This window comes from Diabrotica virgifera, chromosome 7, assembly GCF_917563875.1.
Source record: "Diabrotica virgifera virgifera chromosome 7, PGI_DIABVI_V3a".
NCBI lineage: Eukaryota > Metazoa > Arthropoda > Insecta > Coleoptera > Chrysomelidae > Diabrotica > Diabrotica virgifera.
In genome coordinates, this window is record NC_065449.1 from 163,283,102 (window position 1) to 163,307,709 (window position 24,608).

At 35.1% G+C, this 24,608-nt stretch overlaps 1 protein-coding gene across 1 annotated transcript in view; it reads left to right on the forward strand.

Annotated features, from left to right (window-relative positions):
• Nucleotides 1-2,551: 2,551 nt before the first annotated feature.
• The window catches only part of LOC126888839 (protein ABHD11-like), a 43,581-nt gene continuing 21,524 nt past the window's right edge, over nt 2,552-24,608 (forward strand). The window contains exon 1 of the mRNA XM_050657264.1: nt 2,552-3,002. Coding sequence (XP_050513221.1) covers nt 2,595-3,002 — 408 coding nt within the window. The 5' untranslated portion in view covers nt 2,552-2,594. The remainder of the gene's footprint in view (nt 3,003-24,608) is intronic.

Here is a 24,608-nt window from a genome sequence, read left to right on the forward strand (position 1 = left end):
AACAGCTCATATAAAATAGCATACTTAAAAGTATAATCACATATGGCAGTGAAGTTTGGCCACTGAAACAAAGAACGGAGAAAATGCTACTAGTAACAGAAATGGACTTCTGGAGAAGAGCAGCAGGCAAATCAAGAAGATATCGGATACCAAATGAGAGAATACGAGAAATGATGGGAGTCACACCTACAATAATTGATGACATAAAAACAAAACAACTAGTATGACAGATGACAGATTTTTGCATGGACACCACAAGGGAGAAGAAAAAGAGGAAGGCCGAGAAGAAGCTGGAGGGAGGTAATTGAAAAAGAACTAGAGGAAAGAGAAATCCCTCCAGGTCTATGGTTAAACAGAGAAGAATGGCTGTTAGCAGTCGGAAGGCGTCGAAGAACGCTGTAAACCGATAGTAATAGTAGTAGTGTATTTTATTATCCAATATAAGCGAATGTAATGTCCAATATAAGCGAATGTAATGTCCAATATAAGCGAAAATATGAGGTTATCGTTGTAATTTCAGTATTTTATAAATGCTAGAATATTCCACAGAGTGATGCTAGCTCTGTGAAAAAACACACTTTTATTGGTACACCCGGTTTACAGTGACAATAATAATTGACCTGTCTAGCAACAATATTACACAGCAGTATTTATAAAAATACGACAACATATTAAAAAATCACTTAAATCGAACAACAGGCTTAGGAAATTCAAGACATTAACAATGACCTGTTTTTAAGGTGGTGAGTAAATTTTTTGGAGAAGTGTATATCGTTAATTTCGGTATTTTATTTACACTGTTCCTTTGTCTCGTAATCATACTTTTAAATAATAGTCGCGATGTTTCGGCAAATTTTCTGTAACCCAGTGATCTCATAGCATAGGTCATAGCACATTCAGCAAAACCAATACATAATAGTCTTACTATTCTATATACCGATAAGATTAAATTTATTACATTTTTTATCAGCAAGGTGACATATTTTTAAAAAGTTTGGATACGATATTTGATATTACTATTGGCGTCGCAAAGCAAGAATGTTATGTTATGATTAGAAGGCGACTATTTTCATAATAGGTCTGGATCCCGCGTCTGAAAAAAAAGTTGATTAATAGCAAGCTGAAAATTTGTTAAGAGCTTAAGGGTGTCTAGTCGGACAAACTTTGATATATGGGAACACTGGAACAGGGGAAGTTTTAATTGTGGAACAGGTTAAAAATTTGGAAAGGTCAGACCACGAAAACGTCACATGTATTTTGTCCGGCAGAACTTCCAATTGATTTGTTACCCTTTCATTAAACTCTACGCTCATTTGACATGCTCTACGCGTTCCACTCATTATCATGCCCGTTTGGTAATAAATAGCAGCCTGATTTTTGCATGAGAGTTTAATGAAAGGTTAACAAATCAATTGGAAGTTCTGTCGGACAAAATATATGTGAAGTTTTCGTGGTCTGACCGTTCCAAATTTTTAAACTGTTCCACAATTAAAATTTCCTCTGTTCCAGTGTTCCCATATATCAAAGTTTGTCTGACTAAACACCCTTAAGCTATTAACAAATTTTCAGCTTGCTATTAATCAACTTTTTTTTCATACGCGGGATCCAGACCTATAACCCGGACAACTAATTTCAGAGAAGTCGTCTGATGGGAAGGAAAGTACAAAATATTTTATTTTTACATTGTAATAATGACCTGAGTACGTGTCAAATGTGTCAAGTGTTCTTTAAATGGATATTTTGACTCGCTATGTATGTTTATGGTATTGTTCGTAGTGAACATAAGTCCAATTTTCAAAATTTTTGTTACAAATTTTTTTTTTGTTTCTCATAAAGTATGTAAGAATATAGCCGAACTATATGCCTAAAACGACCCTCAGTTCTAACTGCAAGACGCAAGAGTCTCGCAGGCTAAGTCTTGTTCTTGCTCAAGTCTTGCACGGTAAGTCTTGGTCTTGGTCTTGCTAAAATAAGGCGGTCTTGGTCTTGGTCTTGGTCTTGCGATAACGCAAGAACAAGACCAAGACTGCAAGACCAAGACCGATTTTGGGCAACACTAATTACAAGTAATACCCTCAATGTTTATGGTCATCATTGTCAATGTAGACTCTGAGAAGAGCCGTTGATTCTCGTTTGTTTGTTGGGATCCAGTGGTGGAAGGATTGGCCGCCCGGGGGAGCGTTTCCAGGGAGCGCCAGTGACATTTTGTTCTTATAATATCACTTGCGTGGAGGCTCCTTCCGTGCTCCCCTACATTCCAACAAATCTCCATTTTTGTTCAGTGGACCCGTCATTCCAGTGTACCTACCATTCCTCATCACTAGGTCCCATCAACTAATATAAAATATCAACTTCATATTACAAATTTCTTTTAATATCCCAGCAATAATTTGACCTGAAAAAGTCTTGTTTTATTTTATTTATTTTATTTTATTTATCTAATGCTTCGACAACTAATGGCCATTGGCATTATTTTTTATTTATTTTAACATAAACAATATTTAGAATAATTTTTATTATAAATGACAAACAATTGACACTATATTTACCTACATATTCTTAATGTCAGTTTCAAAAAATTCCAGTTGGCAAAAATGTTTCTGTGCATTAAAAACCAAATTCCTGAACTGTTAATGAGTTTTAAAGAAATAAATTTAGTTAAAAAGAATTCAAACGTTGAAGATGTGAAGCCTGTTAAACTATCATACAAAACCTATAACAATAGTGCTGCTCCCCCTTTAGTGATAATTCATGGTCTATTTGGAACTAAAACAAATTGGTCTACGATTGGTAAATCATTTAATGATAATACTATACCTAGCAGGAAAGTTATAGTTGTAGACTGTCGTAATCATGGTGAAAGTCCCCACACTGAGTCTCATACATATACACATATTGTCGCCGATTTAAAGGCATTATTGGATAGTTTATCAATTCAAAGGCTAGCATTACTCGGCCATTCTATGGGAGGAAGGGCTTCCATGCTATTTTCACTTAAATATGTAAGTAAGTAACATTTATTTACGCAAACTATGAAATAATCACGCATATAAGATTCCTATACAGATTTCTGAATCATTTCGCAAGAGAACAACATATTGTAGCGGTTATCAGTGTAATTACTTCTAATTACAATAAAACTAGCGGTTCGTAATTTATATACGACTTTATTTTTTATTTATACAAGTTTACTTTACAAACTTTAGCTTAAGACTAACTCTATTTACAAATATGTCCTATTTATATATGCGATACAGATATTCCAGAAATATCTATATATCTCCAGCTATGTCCATGTGACCGCTTGCACGTCATCGGCGCTGCATCGGCGTATCTCGAAACATCGATAGTGTTCTGCCTGTGCTAAGACGGGAGCTGGTATACGAGGGTAGGTCAATAATTATTTTGTTACACTGCTCCCCTCTTAAGATCTGAGCGTCCCGATCAGCAACTCTAGATGGCCCAGGATGGCGGAATCTACAGGATTCTCCAGCTCTGCATACACCCCTAGAAAAGAAGTAACAGTCTACTGTCTTTGAAGGGTATGACATCTTCGGGTTCATGCAACACACAGTAATCCGTACGCCAGTTTCTCTGAAGATCACTTCCAGCATGCTTCTCACAATCTTCCAATCCAGATTTTCTACTGCATGGCCAATTTTTGGTAAAGCCAAATCTTTGATGTCATAATTACAGACCATTTTCTTTAAATTAGTTAGAGCACGCCATATGTTCTCGTAGCTTGGCGTGTCCGTATAAGACTTCCTGGTCACTATATACAGCAAAGATCGAGGACCATCTTCCAATCGCAATACTCTTCCAATTTTAGGTTGTTGATTCCTTAACTCGTCCAGGCGGCCGAACTTTCTATTGAATACGGACGAGATTCCTTTAGTCATCTCGAGGTCTTGTGCAACACAGTGGGCTAGAGAGACGTTTTCTGGAACACCAAACAGATCTTGCTGAACTTCTGTGGTCACGCCGAATCTAGCACTCTTTCTTTCTGCGTAATTTGACATAAATTGATTAAAACTTGGCTGTGCGACATCTTTCATCTCCTGTTGGAGGACTCGTGCTTCTTCTGTTTCATTTGAGCCAGCATATGGTGCAAGACGATTTATGTGAATAACTTTTGGTTTACCGTTTGGCAACTTCTTAATTCTATATATTACGTCATTTATTTTCTTCTTAACTTCATACGGACCTTCCCATTGTCTTTGCAGTTTAGGACACAGGCCTCGACGACGTTGTGGATTATAAAGCCAGACAAGATCACTTACTTCGAAGCTTTCATTCTTGCAGCGAGAATCATATTGATCTTTCATTCTGTCACTGGCTATCTGGATGTGTTGTCGGGCAAGTTCATGAATGTTGTTCATTCGTAACTTCAGGCGGTCTACGTATTCTTCGCCTGCAACATATTCCTCGGAAGGTCTGCAGCCAAACTCTAGGTCGCAGGGCAAACGAACTTCACGACCCAACATCAGGCAGGTTGGTGTTTGACCTGTAGTTTCATTCACGGCCGAGCGGTAGGCCATCAGGAATAAATGAATGTGTTGGTCCCAATCTCGCTGATTTTCAGATACAACTTTGGACAAGTGTTTACCCATCGTTCGGTTCATCCTCTCGACCATCCCATCTGATTGAGGATGCAGGGGTGTTGTTCTGGTCTTATTGACACCAATCAATTTACAAACGTTTTGGAAAAGAGCTGACTCAAAGTTTCGCCCTTGGTCGGAGTGGATCTCCAAGGGAACACCAAATCGGCTGAAGAATTCTTTAACAAGTACCTCTGCAACGGTAGCAGCTTCTTGATTTGGTAATGCATAGGCCTCGGTCCATTTCGTAAAATAATCCATGGCTACCAGGATGTATTTATTTCCAGCATCAGTTTCTGGAAATGGACCTGCAATGTCGATTGCTACTCTTTCCATAGGACTGCCAACATTGTACTGTCTCATGGGTGCTCTCTTTTTACCAACTGGACCATTACCGGATGCACATTTCTGGCACCATCTTCTTACATCATCTTTACAGTTCACCCAATAGAACCGTTCTCGAACCTTTTGCAGAGTCTTCGTAATACCAAAGTGTCCACCTGATGTACCGTCATGCAACTGACGCAATACTTCTGACACTTTACTTTTAGGTACAATCAACTGAAGCTTAGATTCTGTACCATCATCGTTCTCAAAGGTTCTGTACAGAAGATCATCTTTTAGTATCAGGCAATTCCATTGGCTCCAGTAGGCCTTGACTTCCGGACTACATGCACTAATGTTTTGCCAACTAGGTCTCTCACCTCGACGCATCCAATCCAATACTCTTTTTATACATGGATCGTCTTCTTGGGCTTCTTGTAACTGTTGTGGCTGCCATTGCTCATTAACGACAGTAGTTCGTCTCACAGGGCAAAGCTGTTCATCTACTTTAAGCCGGTGATTACAACTTTCACTGCATGGCCGTATCGAGGAAGCATCTGTATTTGAACCAACTCTTCCAGCCCTCTTCATGCGTCTCTTCGGCATCGTGTCACGAATCACCCTCCGTACCATTTCCACCAAACGTTCATCTTTTCTCTTATCGCCTTTTTCCACGGTTATTACTCGATTGTTTCGTGAAGCTTGGCTAGCTGCTTCGTGTTCCAAGGCAATAGCAAGTGCTTCATCTAAAACTTTCGGTCTTGCTAGTCGTAAAGCTTTCTGTAGTTCATTATCTTTCAGCCCATTGACGAAGGTATCTACTGCAATTTCTTCTAAAACGCTGTCTGGCACCTCTGGATAAGCCAACCGCACCACACGAGCCACATCTGCTTCAAATTCTTGCAGATTCTCACTTGCTCGTTGACTTCTACTTCGCAGTTGTGCTTTGTATACTTGTTGTAGATGGGCATCTCCATAGCGTTTTTCTAGACGAGTGAACAAGGTCTGGTAACAATTTTCTTGACCCTTGGGAATTGACCTTAATATATCTGCAGCATCACCTCGTAAAGCAGCAGTCAAGGAAACAGCCTTTTCTTGTTCGGTCCAATGATTGGCGGTCGCAATAGCTTCAAACTGTCTAAGATATATGGACCAAGAGGACTTTCCATCAAATGGTGGTAATTTGAATCTCATATTATGCGACATTTCTTCTCTCGGTAGTTCATCTTTCACTACAGGATCTAAAGCTACTGCATGAACTGACGGTTGCACTTTTGTATCGGTTATCATGCTCTCTAATTCTTTGATCTTCTCTTCTACGGCCAAAACTACTGCATTAACTGAAGGTAGCACTTTCGTATTGGTTACCATAGTCTCTAGTTGTTTGATCTTATCTTCTAACATTTCTTTACTGTCGTCTACGCTTTTCTGTATCTTATCGAATGTTCTAGAAACCTCTTCAAATTTCTCGTCGTTCTGTCTACAAACGTCTTTAATTACTTGAGAAACACTTTCAAATTTCTCGTTGCTCTGTCTACAAACTTCTTTAATTACTTGAGAAGTCTCGTCAAATCTTTTAGCAACATTTTCGAATTTATCGTCGCTTTTTCTAGAAGTTTCATCGATCTTTTGAGAAACACTTTCAAATTTCTCGTTGTTCTGTCTACTAACTTCTTCAAGTTTCTCGTTGTTCTGTCTACTAACTTCCTCAAGTTTCTCGTTGTTCTGTCTAGAAGTTTCATCGATCGTTTCAGAAACAGTTTTTAATTTCGATAAGATTACTTGTTCTGCTGACTGGAAGTGGAACGTCTCTGGGTCATCTCCGTTCTTCGTGAGGACATCCTTGAGTCGTGCTTGTAGGACTATCTTGCACCCACTGCTGTCTAATTCGTACTCTTCTAATTGTTCACGGAGCTGTTTTATGGTCAGTTCTTGTAGCAACATCTTTGGTCGGCACACACGTACTTTTCAAAATGTCTAAGTCTTTCCGAATACCGAACAATCAACGCACTTCAATTATTCCTGACGAATAAAGTTCAAAAGTCTTTCCGAATACCGAACAATTAACGCACTCCGATTATTCCCGACGAATAAAGTTCAAAAGTCTTTTTTTTTCACTTTTCATTTATTTACACTCCACACCGTTAACACCAACTCTAGCGGTTATCAGTGTAATTACTTCTAATTACAATAAAACTAGCGGTTCGTAATTTATATACGACTTTATTTATATTTATACAAGTTTACTTTACAAACTTTAGCTTAAGACTAACTCTATTTACAAATATGTCCTATTTATATATGCGATACAGATATTCCAGAAATATCTATATATCTCCAGCTATGTCCATGTGACCGCTTGCACGTCATCGGCGCTGCATCGGCGTATCTCGAAACATCGATAGTGTTCTGCCTGTGCTAAGACGGGAGCTGGTATACGAGGGTAGGTCAATAATTATTTTGTTACAATATTTTAAACATACAGCTCACACTCCCTCTAAGGGAAAAATTGAATCATCCCAGATACCTACGGTATCAAAAGGATTGAGCTTTGGTGGCACTCTTTTCCGTGTTATCGAGCCCTAGGTCACTTGGTATGCTAGAGTATCTCACAGAAATTTTCGTACACATCTGGCCGTCGCGAGTAGTACAGCTTTCTGCATGGTCTTATAAAGGTAATCATTTAGACCCAGCTTTTTAATGTTTTCGAGGAGGTTCTTCGGAATGACTCCAGTAGTAGACATAATAATAGGTATATTCTGGGTACTTTTCATTCTCCATTGTCTTCGTATTTGAATTTCCAGATCTCTGTACAGGGCCCTCGTAAGGGTTACTGGCGCCTGTGTGCAAAAAAGAATTTTGGCGCCCCCCAGATTTTTGGCATTTTGGATCATGTTTTTTATTTATTTTTTAAAGGTAGGTAGGTGCTTGAAATAAACCAAAAAACTGAACTTAAAAAATCATATCTATAGTCCCTTCACTCAAGATAAAATATTGTAAAACCTACGAATTTTTAAGAACCGCTTGGAGTGACGTGACATTTGGCATACAGTAGGTATACCTACATATAGCTTAGCTAACGTGTCAAGGAATAAAGTGATATATTTTTTTATTTTATTCACCCCTTTTCGGAGACGAAAAAACATATGTACATACGTTCAAAAAAGTCCGGAATTGGATAAAATAACTAATTTTGAACAACTTTTTTTCTACTTATAAAGTTTTTTCACTAAGTCAATACTTTTCTAGTTATTTGCGAGTAAATATGTTCATTTTCCAGCAAAAAACACCTGTTTAGACGGATTTTCGCAAATACCTAACTCAAAAAGTGTTTAAAAGAAGGTATATTTTTATTTTTTTTAGGTGTTTTTTTTTAATATCAAAAGAAAGAGTAAGGTACGCTCAAAATAATGTTATTCCCTTTTTTTGGAAAAGCAAAACCTTATTTTTACTGCTTGAAATTTTTTACTGAGATTTTTGGTGTCACTAATAATTTTTAAGTTATTTGGAAAAAACGAATGTATTCAAGATTAAGATTAAGATCAAGATTAATAACTCGAAAAGTATTGACTTGGTGAAAATCTCTATGGAACAAAAGTTGCTTATAATTAGTCAGTTTATTCCGGACTTATTTTGAAGGTATGATTTTTCACCCCCCAGAATATTCCCAGGTACAAAAGCACACATCGGCACAATATCACTTATTTTCTTGTTAGCTATGTGTATGACAAATTTCATGTCAATATAAGCGGTTCTTTAAAATTCACAGCAAAAACCGTGAGCAAGCGGACTATTATTTGTAGACTAAAATATCAAAATGAAACAAGCAGAATAAAATCGTAACAAAATAAATTAAAATGCCTGATTTCTGATATGTTCTTGCAAATGGAAATCGGCAGTAGCTGGTTGATATACTAATAAAATTTCTTGTGGAATCCTATTTAATTTCTCAACTTTTATTTTAAAATAAATTTTTGTTTTTTTGTTTGTTTGTCTTTTTTTTTGCAATTTTTGACCCCGGTTTTGGCGCCCCTAACGCCCTAACGGATGGCGCCCGTGTGCATTGCATACTTTGCACAATATGGTAGCGGGGGCCTTGTCTCTGTACTTGGCGATCTTTTCAGTAAATTTAGCACGTAGATCGTAGATTATTGTTGTTAGGTATCGCCACATCAATTATTGATGTTTGTCTTGTTAATTTATTATCTAGTAGGAGATCTGGTCTATTATGTGCCACTGTGATCTGTGAGTACAGTGCGGTCCCAGTATAGAATAGAATAGAAATATGCTTTATTGTCATGAAAAGTTTAACAATTTTATAGAGAAAGCTTACAAGAATCATAAATAAAAACAATAACAAATCGCCAATATAAATAAAACATAATAAAGTGAAATAAAAAAAATCAGTAACAATCTATTGCAAAATTAAAAAAAAATTTGCAAATTGCGTAATCTACCTTAAGAAATTTAATAAGTAATTCAATAAGTTATGCTGCTGCATATGATACTCAAATATAGATTAAGATTCTACTTGTACATAAGAATACTGTAATTACTTAGTTATTGGTTAAGAAACTCTGCTATTGAATAATATGTTCTTTCAGATAAATAGTCTTTTGTCATTTTATGGAACTTAGGGAAAGATGATGCAGATTTAAGTTGTAGAGGGAGATGGTTGTATAGTTTTTTTGCAGAATATAATATAGATTTCTTTACTAACTCACTGGACGGGATCGGTAAATAGATGTCAAAGCAGTAGCGTACTGATAGATCAGCGGGCCCTGGTTCCAGTTGGGATGCGGGCCCCCGCCCTAAACATTAAATATAAATCGTCATAAAATCATTATATCATAAATTATATCATAATGAATTATATCATAAATTATATCATAAAATATATCATAACAACTCAAGCTAATTTATAGTCCATTTACTCACGATTTTTGCTGTAAATTTTAAAGAGCTGTTCGGATTGAGATGAAATTTGGCATACACATAGCTATGTCAAACAAAAAAAGTGATACCTATTGTGCCGATGTGCGCTTCTGCCTTAGGGGTGTTTCACCCCTTCTCGGTTGAAAAACATACGTTCAAGATAAGTCTGGAATTGGATAAACTGACTAATTCTAAGCAACCTTTAAGTTCTATAGAGTTTTTCACTAAGTCAATACTTTTCGAGTTATTTGTGAGTGAATATGTTCATTTTTCAAAAAAAACACGTTTTGAGACGGTTTGTCACCAATACCTCAAAAAGTAAGTATGCTATCGAAAAAAATATTCTTAGTAAAAATATAGCTTATTCGTCAAATTCCAAATCGAGTATTTCAACGTGAAATAACCAAAAATGAAGCACTTTTCGAGACAAAGTCATCACAGCTTTTATTTTTTACTTTCTAGCATCAATATTCAATATTAACTATGTAACGCTGAAAATAAAGTTGGACACTTTTTTTTTGGTAAAAAATCGTAAAAATCACACCTTAATTAGCATATCAAATGAAATTACTCGTTACCGCTTCACAAGTTACTTGACTTATGTATTGCATATATGATCTGTAAGTTTTACCGCTTCAAAGTGCTCATTTTTGAAAACAATTTGGTTTTAAATAAAAATAAAATTATAATTTTTTTTTCAAAATAACTTACTAATTATTGGTGATACCAAAAGTCTCAACTAGTAGAAAAAATATAGGTTTTTCCATTGTGAATATTTTGGACTTTTGGTTTTCCTGAAGACAAAAATTGGTTATAAGACATGTCTGTTCAAAATTTGCATACACTCGTGATTAGTGACTCGTTTAAGCCCATTTGACTAGAGCCTTTTCAAAAATAAGCAGTTTGAACCAACAAATCTTACATATCTTATAAAAAATAAGTAAAGTAATTTTTTCAAGCGGTAACGATTAACATCTTTTTGGATTCTAACTAGAAGGTGATTTTCACGATTTTTTACCAACCAAACAAAAGGTACTAACGTTATTTTGATCGAAATTTATTTACTTTTGATGTTAGAAACTTAAAAAAAAACAATAGACTATTAAAACAGTAAATTAATATTAATCCTATTGTTTTTCATACTGACATGACTGATCACGATCACCTTACGCCAGCCGTTTTTATAAATAATAAAATTCAAAAATTTTCTACATCCAAATCTCCAGTCATAATTAAAAACCTTAATATCGGAATACTAACACAGCTTTTAAAAAATGAACATTGGAATGAAATTTATATCAACAAAATAGATTCTCAAATTGCATATTATACATTTATAAATAAGTTAAATAATTACATACAAACCACTAGGGAGATAAAACACTTAAATAAAAAAAATATCAAAAAAACCTTGGAACGCTGGGGTTGATATTTTTTATCAAATGACGAGATTTTCTTAAAAAGAAATTAGTGTCTATGTATATAGGGTCTTGTTATTCTTACCACTATTGTCTATATTTAGAATTTAATTTCAATTTTTAAGAATTACCTACCTATACAGGGTGTAACGAAAATACAGGTCATAAATTAAACCACATATTCTGAGACCAAAAATAGTTCGAATGAACCTAATTTACCTTAGTACAAATATGCACATAAAAAAAGTTACAGCCCTTTGAAGTTACAAAATGAAAATCGATTTTTTAGAATATGTATATCGAAAACTATTAGAGATTTTTTATTGAAAATGGACATGTGGCATTCTTATGGCAGGAACATCTTAAAAAAGAATTATAGTGAAATTTGTGCACCCCATAAAAATTTTATGGGGGTTTTGTTCCCTTAAACCCCCCCAAACTTTTGTGTACGTTCCAATTAAATTATTATTGTGGTACCATTAGTTAAATTCAATATTTCTAAAACTTTTTTGCCTCTTAGTATTTTTTTGATAAGGCAGCTTCTATCGAGTTGCGGCTTCTTTTTTAATATGTTTACATAAAAATTTTATGGGGGTTTTGTTCCTTTAAACCCCCGAAATGTTTGTGTATGTTTCAATTAAACTTTTAATGCGGTGCCATTAGTTAAACACAGTGTTTTTAAAACTTTTTTGCCTCTTTGTATTTTTTTGAGAAGACACTTTTTATCGAGATATTACTTCTTTTTTAATATGGTTTAAAATATACCTAAAAATGTAAATCATAAATAAATTTTCATATTATTACCAAGGCTCCATAATCGTACTTAGCCATATACAAATATGTGGTGGATTTGACAAATATTCAAAATATCTCGATAAAAACTGACTTATCGAAAAAGTACTAAGAGGCAAAAAAGTTTTTAAAATATTGTGTTTAACTAATGTTACTACAATAATAATTAAATTGGAACGTACACAAAAGTTTGGGGGGGGGGGGGGGTTTAAAGGAACAAAACCCCCATAAAATTTTTATGGGGTGTCCAAATTTCACTATAATTTTTTCTTAAGATACTACTACCATAAGAATGCCACATGTCTATTTTTAATAAAAGATCTCTAATAGTTTTCGATATATTGGAAAAAATCGATTTTCACTTTGTAACTTCAAAGGGCTGTAACTTTTTTATGTGCACATTTGTACTAAGGTAAGTTGGGTTCAATCGAACTATTTTTGGTCCCAGAATATGTGATTAAATTTATGACCTGTATTTTTGTTACACCCTGTATAAAAGTACAGGCTGAATGATGACGGTTCTATAAACACAAGTATCGAGCCTATTGTATCGGAATTATTTTTATGACCCAGTATAAAACTTGCAATGCATATTTGCAACTTGAGAGTTTACCTACCTACATCTTATTCATGAAGCTTGCTAATATAAAAAATATAAGTCTTTGAGTTATCACGTGTAGGCAGGCCCTGGCGGTTAGCCTTTACCTGGTGTTGAAATATGGGCTTTGGAAAGCAGGTAAAACTAGTAAGGAACCTTACAACAGTATTGTACACTGTATTTCAATAAATTTTGTTTTCCAATTTTTTAAGGAATATAAATTCTTCGTTTTTATTTATAAGTACATACCTACACAAAAATTCAAATCTATTAAGCAGATACATTGCCTATGTGTGTACTTGTGTAGTTCAAAATGTCCCTATCAAATTAGAAACAAAAGAAGCAAAAAGCGCGTTAAAGCGGGCCCCTGCGGGGCCCGGGCCTTGGTTCCGCGGAACCCGCGGAACCATGCTCAGTACGCCACTGTGTCAAAGGTAGAATTTCTGGTGGAATAGTCATGTCTAGGTCTTGCTGGAAAGACATGTAGATGTTTACGAATTAGGCAAACAGTTTCTAAAATATATAAAGAAGGTAATGTTAGAATCCTGTGATCTTTGAAGTAGCTTCTGCAATGTGTTGTTCTTCTGAGGCCAAACAGATATCTTATTGCTCTTTTTTGTAATTTAAAAATAACATCGGATTGGGCAGCTGTACCAGAACCCTAAAAAGGCAGACCATATCGAAGATGGGACTCGAACAATGAAAAGTATGTTATTTTGGAAGAGGCTAAATTCATTTCCTTCGAAACAGATCTTATTGCAAAGCAAGCTGAGGATAGTTTCTTCCTTAACACATCGATATGAAGGGACCATTTAAGGTTGCTATCTAAAAAAATACCAAGAAACTTTACAGAATCAACGATACTGATCTGGCTGTTATGAAGAGGTAAGGGTTGAAGAGTTCCTTTATAGGGTAATGTTACTTTTTTATCTATGCTAAAAGAGAGTAAATTAGAAAGAATCGGACCAGGATTTTATTGTGAGTAGATCAGAAGTTATAGTAGCATGAAGAGTTGCAATATTTGAGTTGCTCCAAGTGATACTGGTATCGTCAGCAAATAGAAAAATTTTTCCATCGATTTTTAAACTAGTGATGCCATTAATAAAGATAAGGAAAAGTAGACGACCCAATACTGAACCTTGTGGTACCCTACATACAACATTTTTGAGACTAGGGCCTGTATCATTTGCTCTAACCAGTTGTTTCCTATTATCCAAGTAAGATTGAAACCAGTTCAAAGAAATACCTCGAATTCCATAGAAATCTAGTTCTTTTATCAAAATGACGTGATTTACACAATCAAAAGCTTTGGCATAATCACAAAAAACAGTGGCAGTGTGCAGATTATTGTTTAATGCTTGATAAATTTCATGTAGTACAGAAAACATGGCATCGGTGGTACATTTATTATTTAAAAAGCCGAACTGATTTTGTGATAAAATCTTGTTATCAACGAGAAAGGACATAAGTCGGGCTTTTATGAGTCTCTCAATAATTTTGGAGAGTACCGGTATTAATGCAATAGGTCTATAATTGCAGGCATTAGATTTTTCACCACCCTTACGAAGAGGAATAATGATGGCCGTCTTTAGGCACTCTGGAAATTTACCTTTCTCAAAAGAATCATTAATTAGAGAGATGAGGACTCCCAACACATTGTCTGGGAGATTTGAGAAAATTTTTATGGATAGTCCATCGGTACTACAGGAAGATTTGCTTTTGATACTATTGATTGTTTGGATCAGTTCGGATTTATCAACCGGTCTTATAAAGAATGAATTCGAAACATTTCTTGAATTAGGGAGATAGGAAATGGGATCTTGTTGTGACACAATAGTTGATGTTATATTTTTAATCACATTACAAAGTATTCATTTAGATTTTCTGGGTCTGGAAGGGAAAATGTTTGAGCTGTGTAAGTTTTATTTCGAAGATCGTTTATTATGGACCAAGTTTCTTTTGCAACACTTTTAGAGCTTCTGAGACGATAGCTTGTAGTTGTCATTCTCAAGCGTACTCTGAGGGACGTATTGATAATATGGGAGATGGTCCGTCTGAAGAAGTCCCAGCTTGATAGCTATCTCCTGATGAAGGATCTTTCCTACTGAGTCATGCAGTTCCTTATATTCAGTTGCAGCAAATGCCTGACAGCCCACTGTAAGATGTTGGATCGTTTCTTGAGTTCGACATCCATATCGGCACTTGTCGTTCTGGATCTGAAGGTCTTTCACTATATATTTCAGGTAATTTTTAGTTGGTATAACCTGATCCTGAATGACCAATAATGAACCTTTTGTTTCAGGGAACATCTTTTCTAATGTCAACCAATAGTTCGACGCCGTATTCTCGACATAGTCTTGCCCATCCAGGTGCGCATTTTTTAATCCTTAGTAAGGTGGTTTATGCTCATTTCTGGTTCCCTCAGTTTGATCGGTATTTTGTCATCTACTGCGCAAATGGCGCGGTGTAATGAATTTCTCATGAATTTCTCCTTGGCTTGGGTAAGACTTGTCGACACTTTCTACGGTGGAATTGAGTTTTCGGTAGAACTCCTTCTCGGAATTCTCAAAAAGTGCATTGTCACATTTTCGGTTGTAACTAACTTTGTAGCTCCTTAATCGCCCTGAATAGACGAAGAGTTTTTGTTTTAATGTATCCAGACATTGTTGAGCTGTGTTATTTTCTGGATCGTATCTCGAGTGTCTTCTATTTCTTCCGCTTCTCCTAATGACTTTTCTACTTGATACTCCTCGTAAATATTCTGTGACTTGACCAATATCCCTACGCAGTAATTCAATCTTCCCTAGCAGTCTTTTTTCCCAGGGTGCAATTCTGTTACCAGTTCTTCCATTATTAGTACCCCGACGTGTGCTGATCTTAATGCCCATTACATTAGCAATTGCTATTGCTGCACAGTAGATGAGCATATGCAAATATTCTAATGTGTGAGTTTCTACGACGTAATTGGGTAGTACTTCAATGTTGACAATTTGTAACAGCGTACCTAGTTTCTTACAAGAGTTTATTCTTGGTAGCGGTGGTCTACTAAGTGAATATCTGGGTACTCTCTGCAAAATTCGGCATACAGCTGTTGTCGGTATGGCCGATCGTTTCTTGACCGAGGTCTCTCACCTTGTAGTAGAAACGCAAAATGTTTTCATTGATGTTTTCGCTGATGTTCCAGCGCACCACCTTCAGCGGGTGGAGATCTTGCTGTTGTTTGGCTCGCTTGTGGTTGTTGTTGTTGGGCTGTAGCTGATTGTATGACAAGGGCCCGCCTGCAAACATTATTTTTGTCATTATTCCTGTGCGTCTTAAGCCTCCTTAATTACCTACACCTTTTTATAAGTTCCTTTTCATTTCATAAATAAAACACAAAATGTTTTACATTTGCTAAAATATAAAACGCAGAGAAACAGTTCCAGTCACACATAAAAGAAATCCTACAACAAATCTGAACAGTCGAGCAATCAAGCACGGAAATATTGAACAACAACGAGGAGGCTTTGAAATTAACAGCTGAAAGCACGTTGGTGATATCCCGAACCCAAGAGAGACACGACTGGTTCGACCAAGAATGCAAAAAAATAACAGATGAAAAGAACGAGGTATTCGGGACCATCAAATAACTAAGAACTAGGACAATAATAGATAAGTAGGCTGTTTTGAAAGAACTTGGATCAGCTAACACCAATTTTTCGACAATTTCGATATAATTCTTGGTAAAATAATTATTAGAATACTGTGTTGTTTCGGATATACGTTACGCATAGTGTATAAACATAATCTAACCTTACCTAGTAACCTTGTACCTTCAGCAAATTACATCATATTACATAAAATGTCACGACCAGACATTGAATGATAGTACATTATATACCGCGGGACTGAAGTAGTACATTTAATCCTGAAGGTAAAGTTTATGGCCCGACCGCAGGGAGGGCCATAATTTACCTGAAGGATTAAATGTACTTCAGTCGCAAGGTATATACGATACTTTTCGTACTTCCGGTATGATTTTATTAATTATTTCAATAATTTCAATCAGTTTTTTCTCTCTTCAACTCATTTAATAAACTGTCTTTAAAATAAGTTACCATAGTAACATTGCGTTGTGACAGTTATAATTTAGAAACATTGTCATTACTAGTGTCATTGTAAAGAAACATTGTTATTGATAATTATTGGTATCATGAGTGAAGAAGGTGTATCTGATATTGATAAAAGAGCAGCCGAAGTAGGTGAAGAATTGTTACCACCGAAATCTAGAAAACTATACGAGCAGCAGTACGATGCTTTTAAAAAGTGGTGCCGCTTAAAAAATGTGAGACAACCTACTGAAAATGCGCTGTTAGTCTACTTCGATGATAAATCAAAAGCGGTTTGTGCCTCAACTCTCTGGGCACATTACTCAATGCTGAAATCGGTTATTAACATTAGAGAAGATATTGATATAAGTAAATTTCCAAAATTATTAGCTTTTTTGAAGAGAAGAAATGAGGGATTTAAGCCAAAGAAGTCAAGAATTCTCACGTCTGAGCAGGTAGATCAGTTCTTACGGGAGGCTCCGGATGATAAACATTTAATGCTTAAGGTAAATTTGGAAATTTGTTTATATTCAGAAATTTTAAGAAATCAATTTTTTTGTAGGTTGCACTTATTTTGGGCGTTGCGGGAGCTTGTCGTGGAAAAGAGTTGGTTGATTTAGAAATCGACGATGTGAGAGATTTGGGCGATTCCTTCCTAATTGCGATTAGAAACACCAAAAATAAAATTGACCGAAATTTTGTGATCAAAAATTCAGAAAACAGTGCCATCAGTTTTGTGGCGATATTTCGGAAATATGTGGCATTGCGAAAGACAGGGACAACTCATTCAAAATTTTTTGTTCAATACATCAACAAAGAATGTACTACGCGAGTAGTAGGAAAAAACATGTTTGGTACAATTCCACGGCAAATAGCAGCTTTCTTGAAATTAGAAAATGCGACGTCTTATACGGGACATTGTTTTAGACGCACATCTGCGTCTTTGTTAGCTGATTCGGGAGCAACAATAGACGTGCTGAAGAGACATGGAGGATGGAAATCCTCCAACGTGGCCGAGGGATATATTGAATCGTCTATTAAAAATAAACAAAAAATTTCAGATAAAATATTTGGTCAAGTCGCCGATTCGTCCACTATAGTTATGCCACAGTCCTCATTCTCGCTTCCTGTTTCCGCAGGATCTTCGAAACAAACACCAGTTCAATATGAAAAGGACCTATCTGTTACTCGTCAGTTACCTGCTGCATTAACCCAGGAAAGACTGGTCAATATGACGAACTGTCACAATATTAATTTGAATATTAACGTTAATTACCATTCTAATTAATTATATTTTTCAATAAAATATCCCTTAAATTCGTTTGTTTGTGATTTAATCGTTCCGGGAGTTTCGTCAATATTTAATCCCGGAGGGATTAAATGTGACACTTTAGTACCTGTCACAAGGGAGTGAAGTTGTCACTTTAGGCCCGGAAGTACGAAAAATATATTTAAGCTTGCTGTGAGAAAATAGTCAGGAGATAATAATAGTCTTTATTTGAAGATAGAGGCTGTAAGGGCACGCTACAGTTTCTCAACACGACTCTACCTTATCGGCAGAGTCTACGAGAAGTGTACGGTAAATTGAAGCTGTAATTACAAAAAAAATAATTATGTATGTCTTTGTACTCACTTTATAACGCTCAAAAAATTACGGGATCTGTATTTCAATGCTTATTTCTTTTATAATTCTTGTATCAAAGTTACGTGTGAAATTAGTCGTCAGTGTTGCCGATGTCACGATATGAAATTATGTTAAGCGGTTGCTAAAATTATCAGATTTTGCCAAAAATTATGTTACAATTTTTTATCGTCAACCCCTGCCGCAAGCCACAGAACTTGGACAAAATTTCAGTAGAATTGCTCCTAATTTTTCGGTAGAAATCGTCAAATTTCGGTTGATTTTATTTTTTACTTCTTTTGCTATCACATTGCAAAAAAATGATACTTTATTATACTTCTATTATAGGTACAAGTATTCAAAAATAAACTACCTTCGTCATGATATGATGATCAATAATCATCATTCATCATAAAAATCACTCAAAGTTCAAAATCGGTTTACATTCAAAAATGTATCCATAATAATCCATAAGTTACTTAGTTTGATATTAATGATATTTTTTATATGAAAACCACAATCCTCATTCACTATTCAGGTAGGTACATTAGTCCCAAAATCAAATATAAAAGGACAAAGGTGGTCATAAAATTGATATCTGTATCTGCTGAACATGTGTCGCAAGTCGCAAGCTAGTAAATGAAATGCAAACAAATTGAAGAATTCTTGAAAATTTACTAAACTCTATTGCCAAATCTATCCGTATAAAATTATGTTAAAATTATCAATTATGTTAAAAAAATATTTATTATCAGAATGCCATAAAAATTATGTTAAAATCTGATAATTATGTACAAATCGGCAACCCTGTTAGTCGTATTCATGAGGGTTGAGAAAACGTCGGCGACCCAGGCTGTCGTAAGGGCGTTTGATTTATCCTACGGCACGGGTACAGTACCGGTGCTAGGGTATAAGGTGCCCGCCTGCAAATCTATTATAGTATAGACGCCCTTCAGTTTTTTTTTTAAATCTAGTTCTACAGTGCGTCCATAAAGTAACGCATAAATTCATTATTTCGCAAACCGGAGACTTTAAGGAAAAATCCCGAAACAGGTCGATTTTTATTTTTAAATTACAATTTTTTGGCATACATATCATACTAGTGACGTCATCCATATGGGCGTGATGATGTAATATGTAATCGATGACTTTTTTAAATGAGAATAGGGGTGATGTAATAGCTTATTTGAAAGGGTATGTAATTCTCTATTCAATAATATAAACCTTAATATAATTATTTATACATTGTGTCCAAAAAATGTTTTTTTAAATTAAATTAATTGGTACAAAAAGATGAATGTATGTAATTTGTTTAATTCTAAATATATTTTATTGGTGCCAGAAGACATAAAAATGTTTATTTAAAAAATAAACATTAATTTTCGCTTAAGCGTAATGTTAAACTTCCAAGAGGCAGGTGGGTGGCAGTTCTAACATTGAATTTAAGCGAAAAGCAATATTTATTATTTGTCAAATAAACATGTATTCCTGTTTTCTGACAAAATTAAAACGAATTTTGAATTAAATAAGTTACATAAATTCTTCTTTTTGTCTCAATTAATTTAATTAAAAAATTATTTTTGGACACCCTGTATAAATAATTATGTTATTGTTTGTATTAGTAAATAGAGAATTAAATACCCTTTCAAATGAGCTATCACATGACCCCTATTCTCATTTAAAAAAAATCATCGATTACGTTATCAAACCCAGATGGATGACGTCACTAATATGATATAAATGCCAAAAAATTGTAATTTAAAAATAAAAATCGACCTCTTTCGGAATTTTTCCTTAAAGTCTCCGGTTTACGAAATAATGAATTTATGCGTTACTTTATAGACGCATCGTATATTAAAAAAGGCGCCAAAATGGACAGAAAAACTCATTTTGGCGCCCCCCAAACACGGGCGCCCGCCTGCAATGCATCCCTTGCAGGCCCGTTATGGCCGACCCTGACGGCGTACATCATCTCCTGATAAAGTCACAGTATAAAGAGGGATATCCCTCTTTCTTCTTCTTCATGTGCCATCTCCTCTAAGAAGGTTGGCAACCATCGCGGCAATTCGCACTTTCGATACCGCTGCTCTAAAGAGATCAGCAGAAGTGCAATTATACCTCTTTATACTGTGATAAAGTAGTGAACTGGTGATGTAGTGATTAATAAATAATTTAAGTTATGTCCAAGATATATGCGATAAACTATAAGTGGATGGAGATGTCGATCGAACAACTACATCGTGGGAAGAACTAGACATTGAAGCATGATGTTCCAAACAACTATTCCGTATTGAAACGTGAGCAGTGTTGCCAACCGCTGAGTGAGCTTTTTCCCTCAACTTTCCTTAAAAATTCCCACTTTTATGAAAAAAATCCCTCCCTGTTTACAAAATCTGCGAAGATATGTTGAATAATATTCAAATATTTTGATTTTTTTTTTAAATATTTTACAATTTGGACTGGAGCAAAAATTCTCTTTTGAGTAAACTTTTCCCTTTTTTCAATTTTTATGTTCAAAATTCCCTCAAAAAGGGAAATTTCCCTCCGGTTGGCAACACTGAACGTGAGCATCAACTGTTTGAAAAGATCTACATGAGTTTAAGCATTTTAAGTGTACACGGTGCGTGGACAGGGACGCGCCAAGTAACTTCGGCGCCGTCGTGCAAAATATTGATAAGCGCCTTGATCAAAATTACCCTAGGGTAGAAATATCAATCACTCCTTCACATTTCAACGTGGAAAACTATGAAATTTTTCTACGTCTACCCAGATTTTTTTAAGGAAATAATAAGTACACAGTACTGTTATAAAAAATAATGTATTCTTCTTCCTTCTTGTATGGAGACTTTAAAGCATGTTTATTCTTCAATATTTGCCTCCTAAATTGTTTAGATTATCGCACCATATTTTTCTTGGTCTGCAAATAATTCTTCGTCAATTTGGTGACTTATCTCGTGCTATTCGTACTATCCTATCCTCTGCCATTCTACTAATGTGTTCGTTCCACTCCTGTTTCCGTTTTGTCACCCATGTATTTATGTCTTCTACATTGCATGATCTTCTTAGGTTTTCGCTTCTCTCCCTATCCAACAGACTTTTGCCTGATATTCGTCGAAGTATTTTCATCTCTGTTGTTTCTAGTAGTCTGGTAGTTGTTAAAAATAATTTTTTAAAACTATATTGCATAATAAAAGAGAACAGAATAAAAACTATGTTAAAGTTATACAGCATTACTTAAAATTATTAAAAAAGATTGAAGATCAAAAAACGAAACATATTTATATTGCGATTTTTTAAACAAATGTACTTATTATGATCAAAACCAGCGGATATTTCTTATAGAAATTGAACTTTTCTTGTTTACCTTTGACAAATTCATTAATTAGATTTTCATTATTCAGGTCCTTTAAAAACTCAGATTCTGTAGAAATAATAGTAAGATTTTCTAGCCGTTCCTGACCCATTCTAGATCTTAAGTAATTGAAGCGTTTATTTGAAACACAACACTTGTCCAAAAATGAAAATTTTGGAAAATCAAGTAAAACTGCCCAGCTTTAATTTATTTCAAATCTTACTTTTATTAAGACATTCATTGGAAGGAATGTGGATATCAAAATAATTGTACAAACTTACCAAAATATATTCGAAAATAGAGAGGTATTGTGTTGTACATATAGTTTCTGTTATGCTGAACTATTTCTAATACAAAAGAAACAAACATCACATTATTACTATCGAAGAATGCACACAACTGATAAATTTAAGGATAAGATCATACACACTTACAACTACCGTTGACTAGGATGGGACAAGTGTTGTTTTTACAAAAAACGCATGGACATCTGTTGTTTTTCTAAAACTTTCAAAATTTTCTATGCAATGTGAACCAAATGTGTGAACTGGAGAAATAAACTACTATTCTATAAGAACAACAAATAAAGTCGAATTTTCGAAAAATGGACATATGTTGTTTTTCAAATAAACGCTTAGCTAGAACGGCTGAAGCTACAGAAATCGGTACCTATAGTTAACACATAATATACGTAACGAAATAGTAATATTTGGAAATGAGTGGACTAAGTTATTTTTTGCAATGTTTTTTTTGCTTCAAAAAATATTTAGTTTTGAATTGGATATTTATTTAACTTTCCCGAGTCAAAGGGCGCCTTTAACGCCTTGGCGCCGTCGTGCGCCGCACGACCTTGCCCTTGCCCATATGGACGGCGCGTCCCTGTGCGTGGACATGACTTCTCGCTTATTCAAGTCAATATAAAGTAGAGAGTGATGGCTTCTGTTGAAAATATGTCATGCATACCTGGAAATGTAATCAACAGCGCGATGCTTGGTTTCAAGGTAGTTAGAACAAAGAAAACTGTGTTTAACAACATTACGTCTAGAGGGAGCGGATAGACATGGTGCTGTGGAGGACTACAGTCATGCCGATGGTAATCTTCGTCACAAATGCCCTGTTAAGTATCTTCCATGAGATCTTCTTTGATATTTTTCTCCTACTCCTTCCAGGAATTCAGTGATTCTTTCTAGTAAATGATGATGATCGTTTCGATTTCAAATATCCCCTAACTATTGCAGCGAAAAAGTACTTTTGACCGACCCTCGCATAACGGTTCCCAACTTGAATGTAGACCAGAGTATTCTGGGCGGAGCACGATATGTACTGGAAGTCGTTTGGAGGGGCAAGCGGTAGGTGGAAGGTTATGCGAAAACTAGAGATGGTGAGTCCAGATTTCTCAACAATAATAGTCCAAGCTGTGGGTGAAAAATAGGTCGATTTCAGGATATAATTCAGGAATTTATGAAACCTATTAGGTGTTGTAAAGAACGATGTCAGGAATAACTTATACTAAAATGTAACCAAAAATTTTGTGCGGTTTTTTATTTATGACGATTTTCATTTGTTAAATTTGCAATTTTTAAAGATTTTTAATTTTGCAGCTTAGGATATTCATTTTAGAGAAAAAGTTTTAAATAGAAAATTGTAGTAAATTAAAAAACCTACAATTTGAGATATTGCAAGTTTAATTTCGTTAATACGTTATTGCAAAACAGCCTGCGAAAGGTCCAAAATGGCCGTTTTTTGCAATTGCCTTATTTATTGTAAAAATAACTTTTATGTATTTTTTAAGGCTTTAAAATGAAGATCTATCAATACTAAACATAAAAAAAATTTGTAGTGCCCCATTTGTGAACTTGTTGCTTAGATATTATAATTTGTTTATCCCAAGAGGTCAAATGTCCAAGGCTATAACTTTTTGAAAAAAAATCGTACAGAGTTAATCCAAGATCCACTCTCCTTCTAAAGACTTATATTTTCATATTCTGATGTAAATAAATGCGTATAACATTTTTCAACCTCTTATTTCGGGTTTGAAAATAAGGGGGCAAATTTTGTTATAAACATTTAGAACTGAAGCCGCCCCTGTACATCCCATGAGTTTCTAACTTACAGGTTATTATTGCTGAAGCCAAAATAAAGATTCAAAACCAAATAAAAATATTCTACGGCCAACTAAAGCCGAGATAATTGTTTTTGTTTTCTTAAATCGTAGTGACTTTATTTATAACAATTAAGAAATTATTTCACAGTCATTGACTAAAGAAAGACTGATATTATCTTAAAATAAAAATTATTTTGACCGAAAGTTACATTTAATTATTAAAAATGATTTTTAAAGTGTAGTGGACAGTGGCGGATCCAGAAATTTTGTTTGGGAGGGGTCATGGGTCTTGAGGGTGATTTAATTACCTATCTCTGATGCAAGTTCACTTACTTTTACCAACCCTAGGATACGTGGGTTTACAATTATGGGGGGGGTCATGACCCCCGTGACACCCCCCTGGATCCGCCAGTGGTAGTGGAGATTTATTTTTCGTTTCGACTGTGATTTATTGTGTCGGTTGCCCTTAGCAACGGCTAGCAACTTATAATACATTGAATCGCGGTTTTCGCTTTAACTTTTAAAGCACCGCTTGGATTGACATGAAATTTGGCAAACACATAGATAACATGTTAAAGAATAAAAATGATATTGAGCCTCTGTGTGATTTTGTCCTAGGGGTGAGTTTCACCCCTTATAAGGGGTGAAAAAATATATGTTCAAAATAAGTTTGGAAATGGATAAAACGTCTAATTCTAAGCACCTTTTGTTCTATAGCATTTTTTCACCAAGTTAATACCTTTCGAGTTATTTTCGAGTAAATACGTTCATTTTTCAA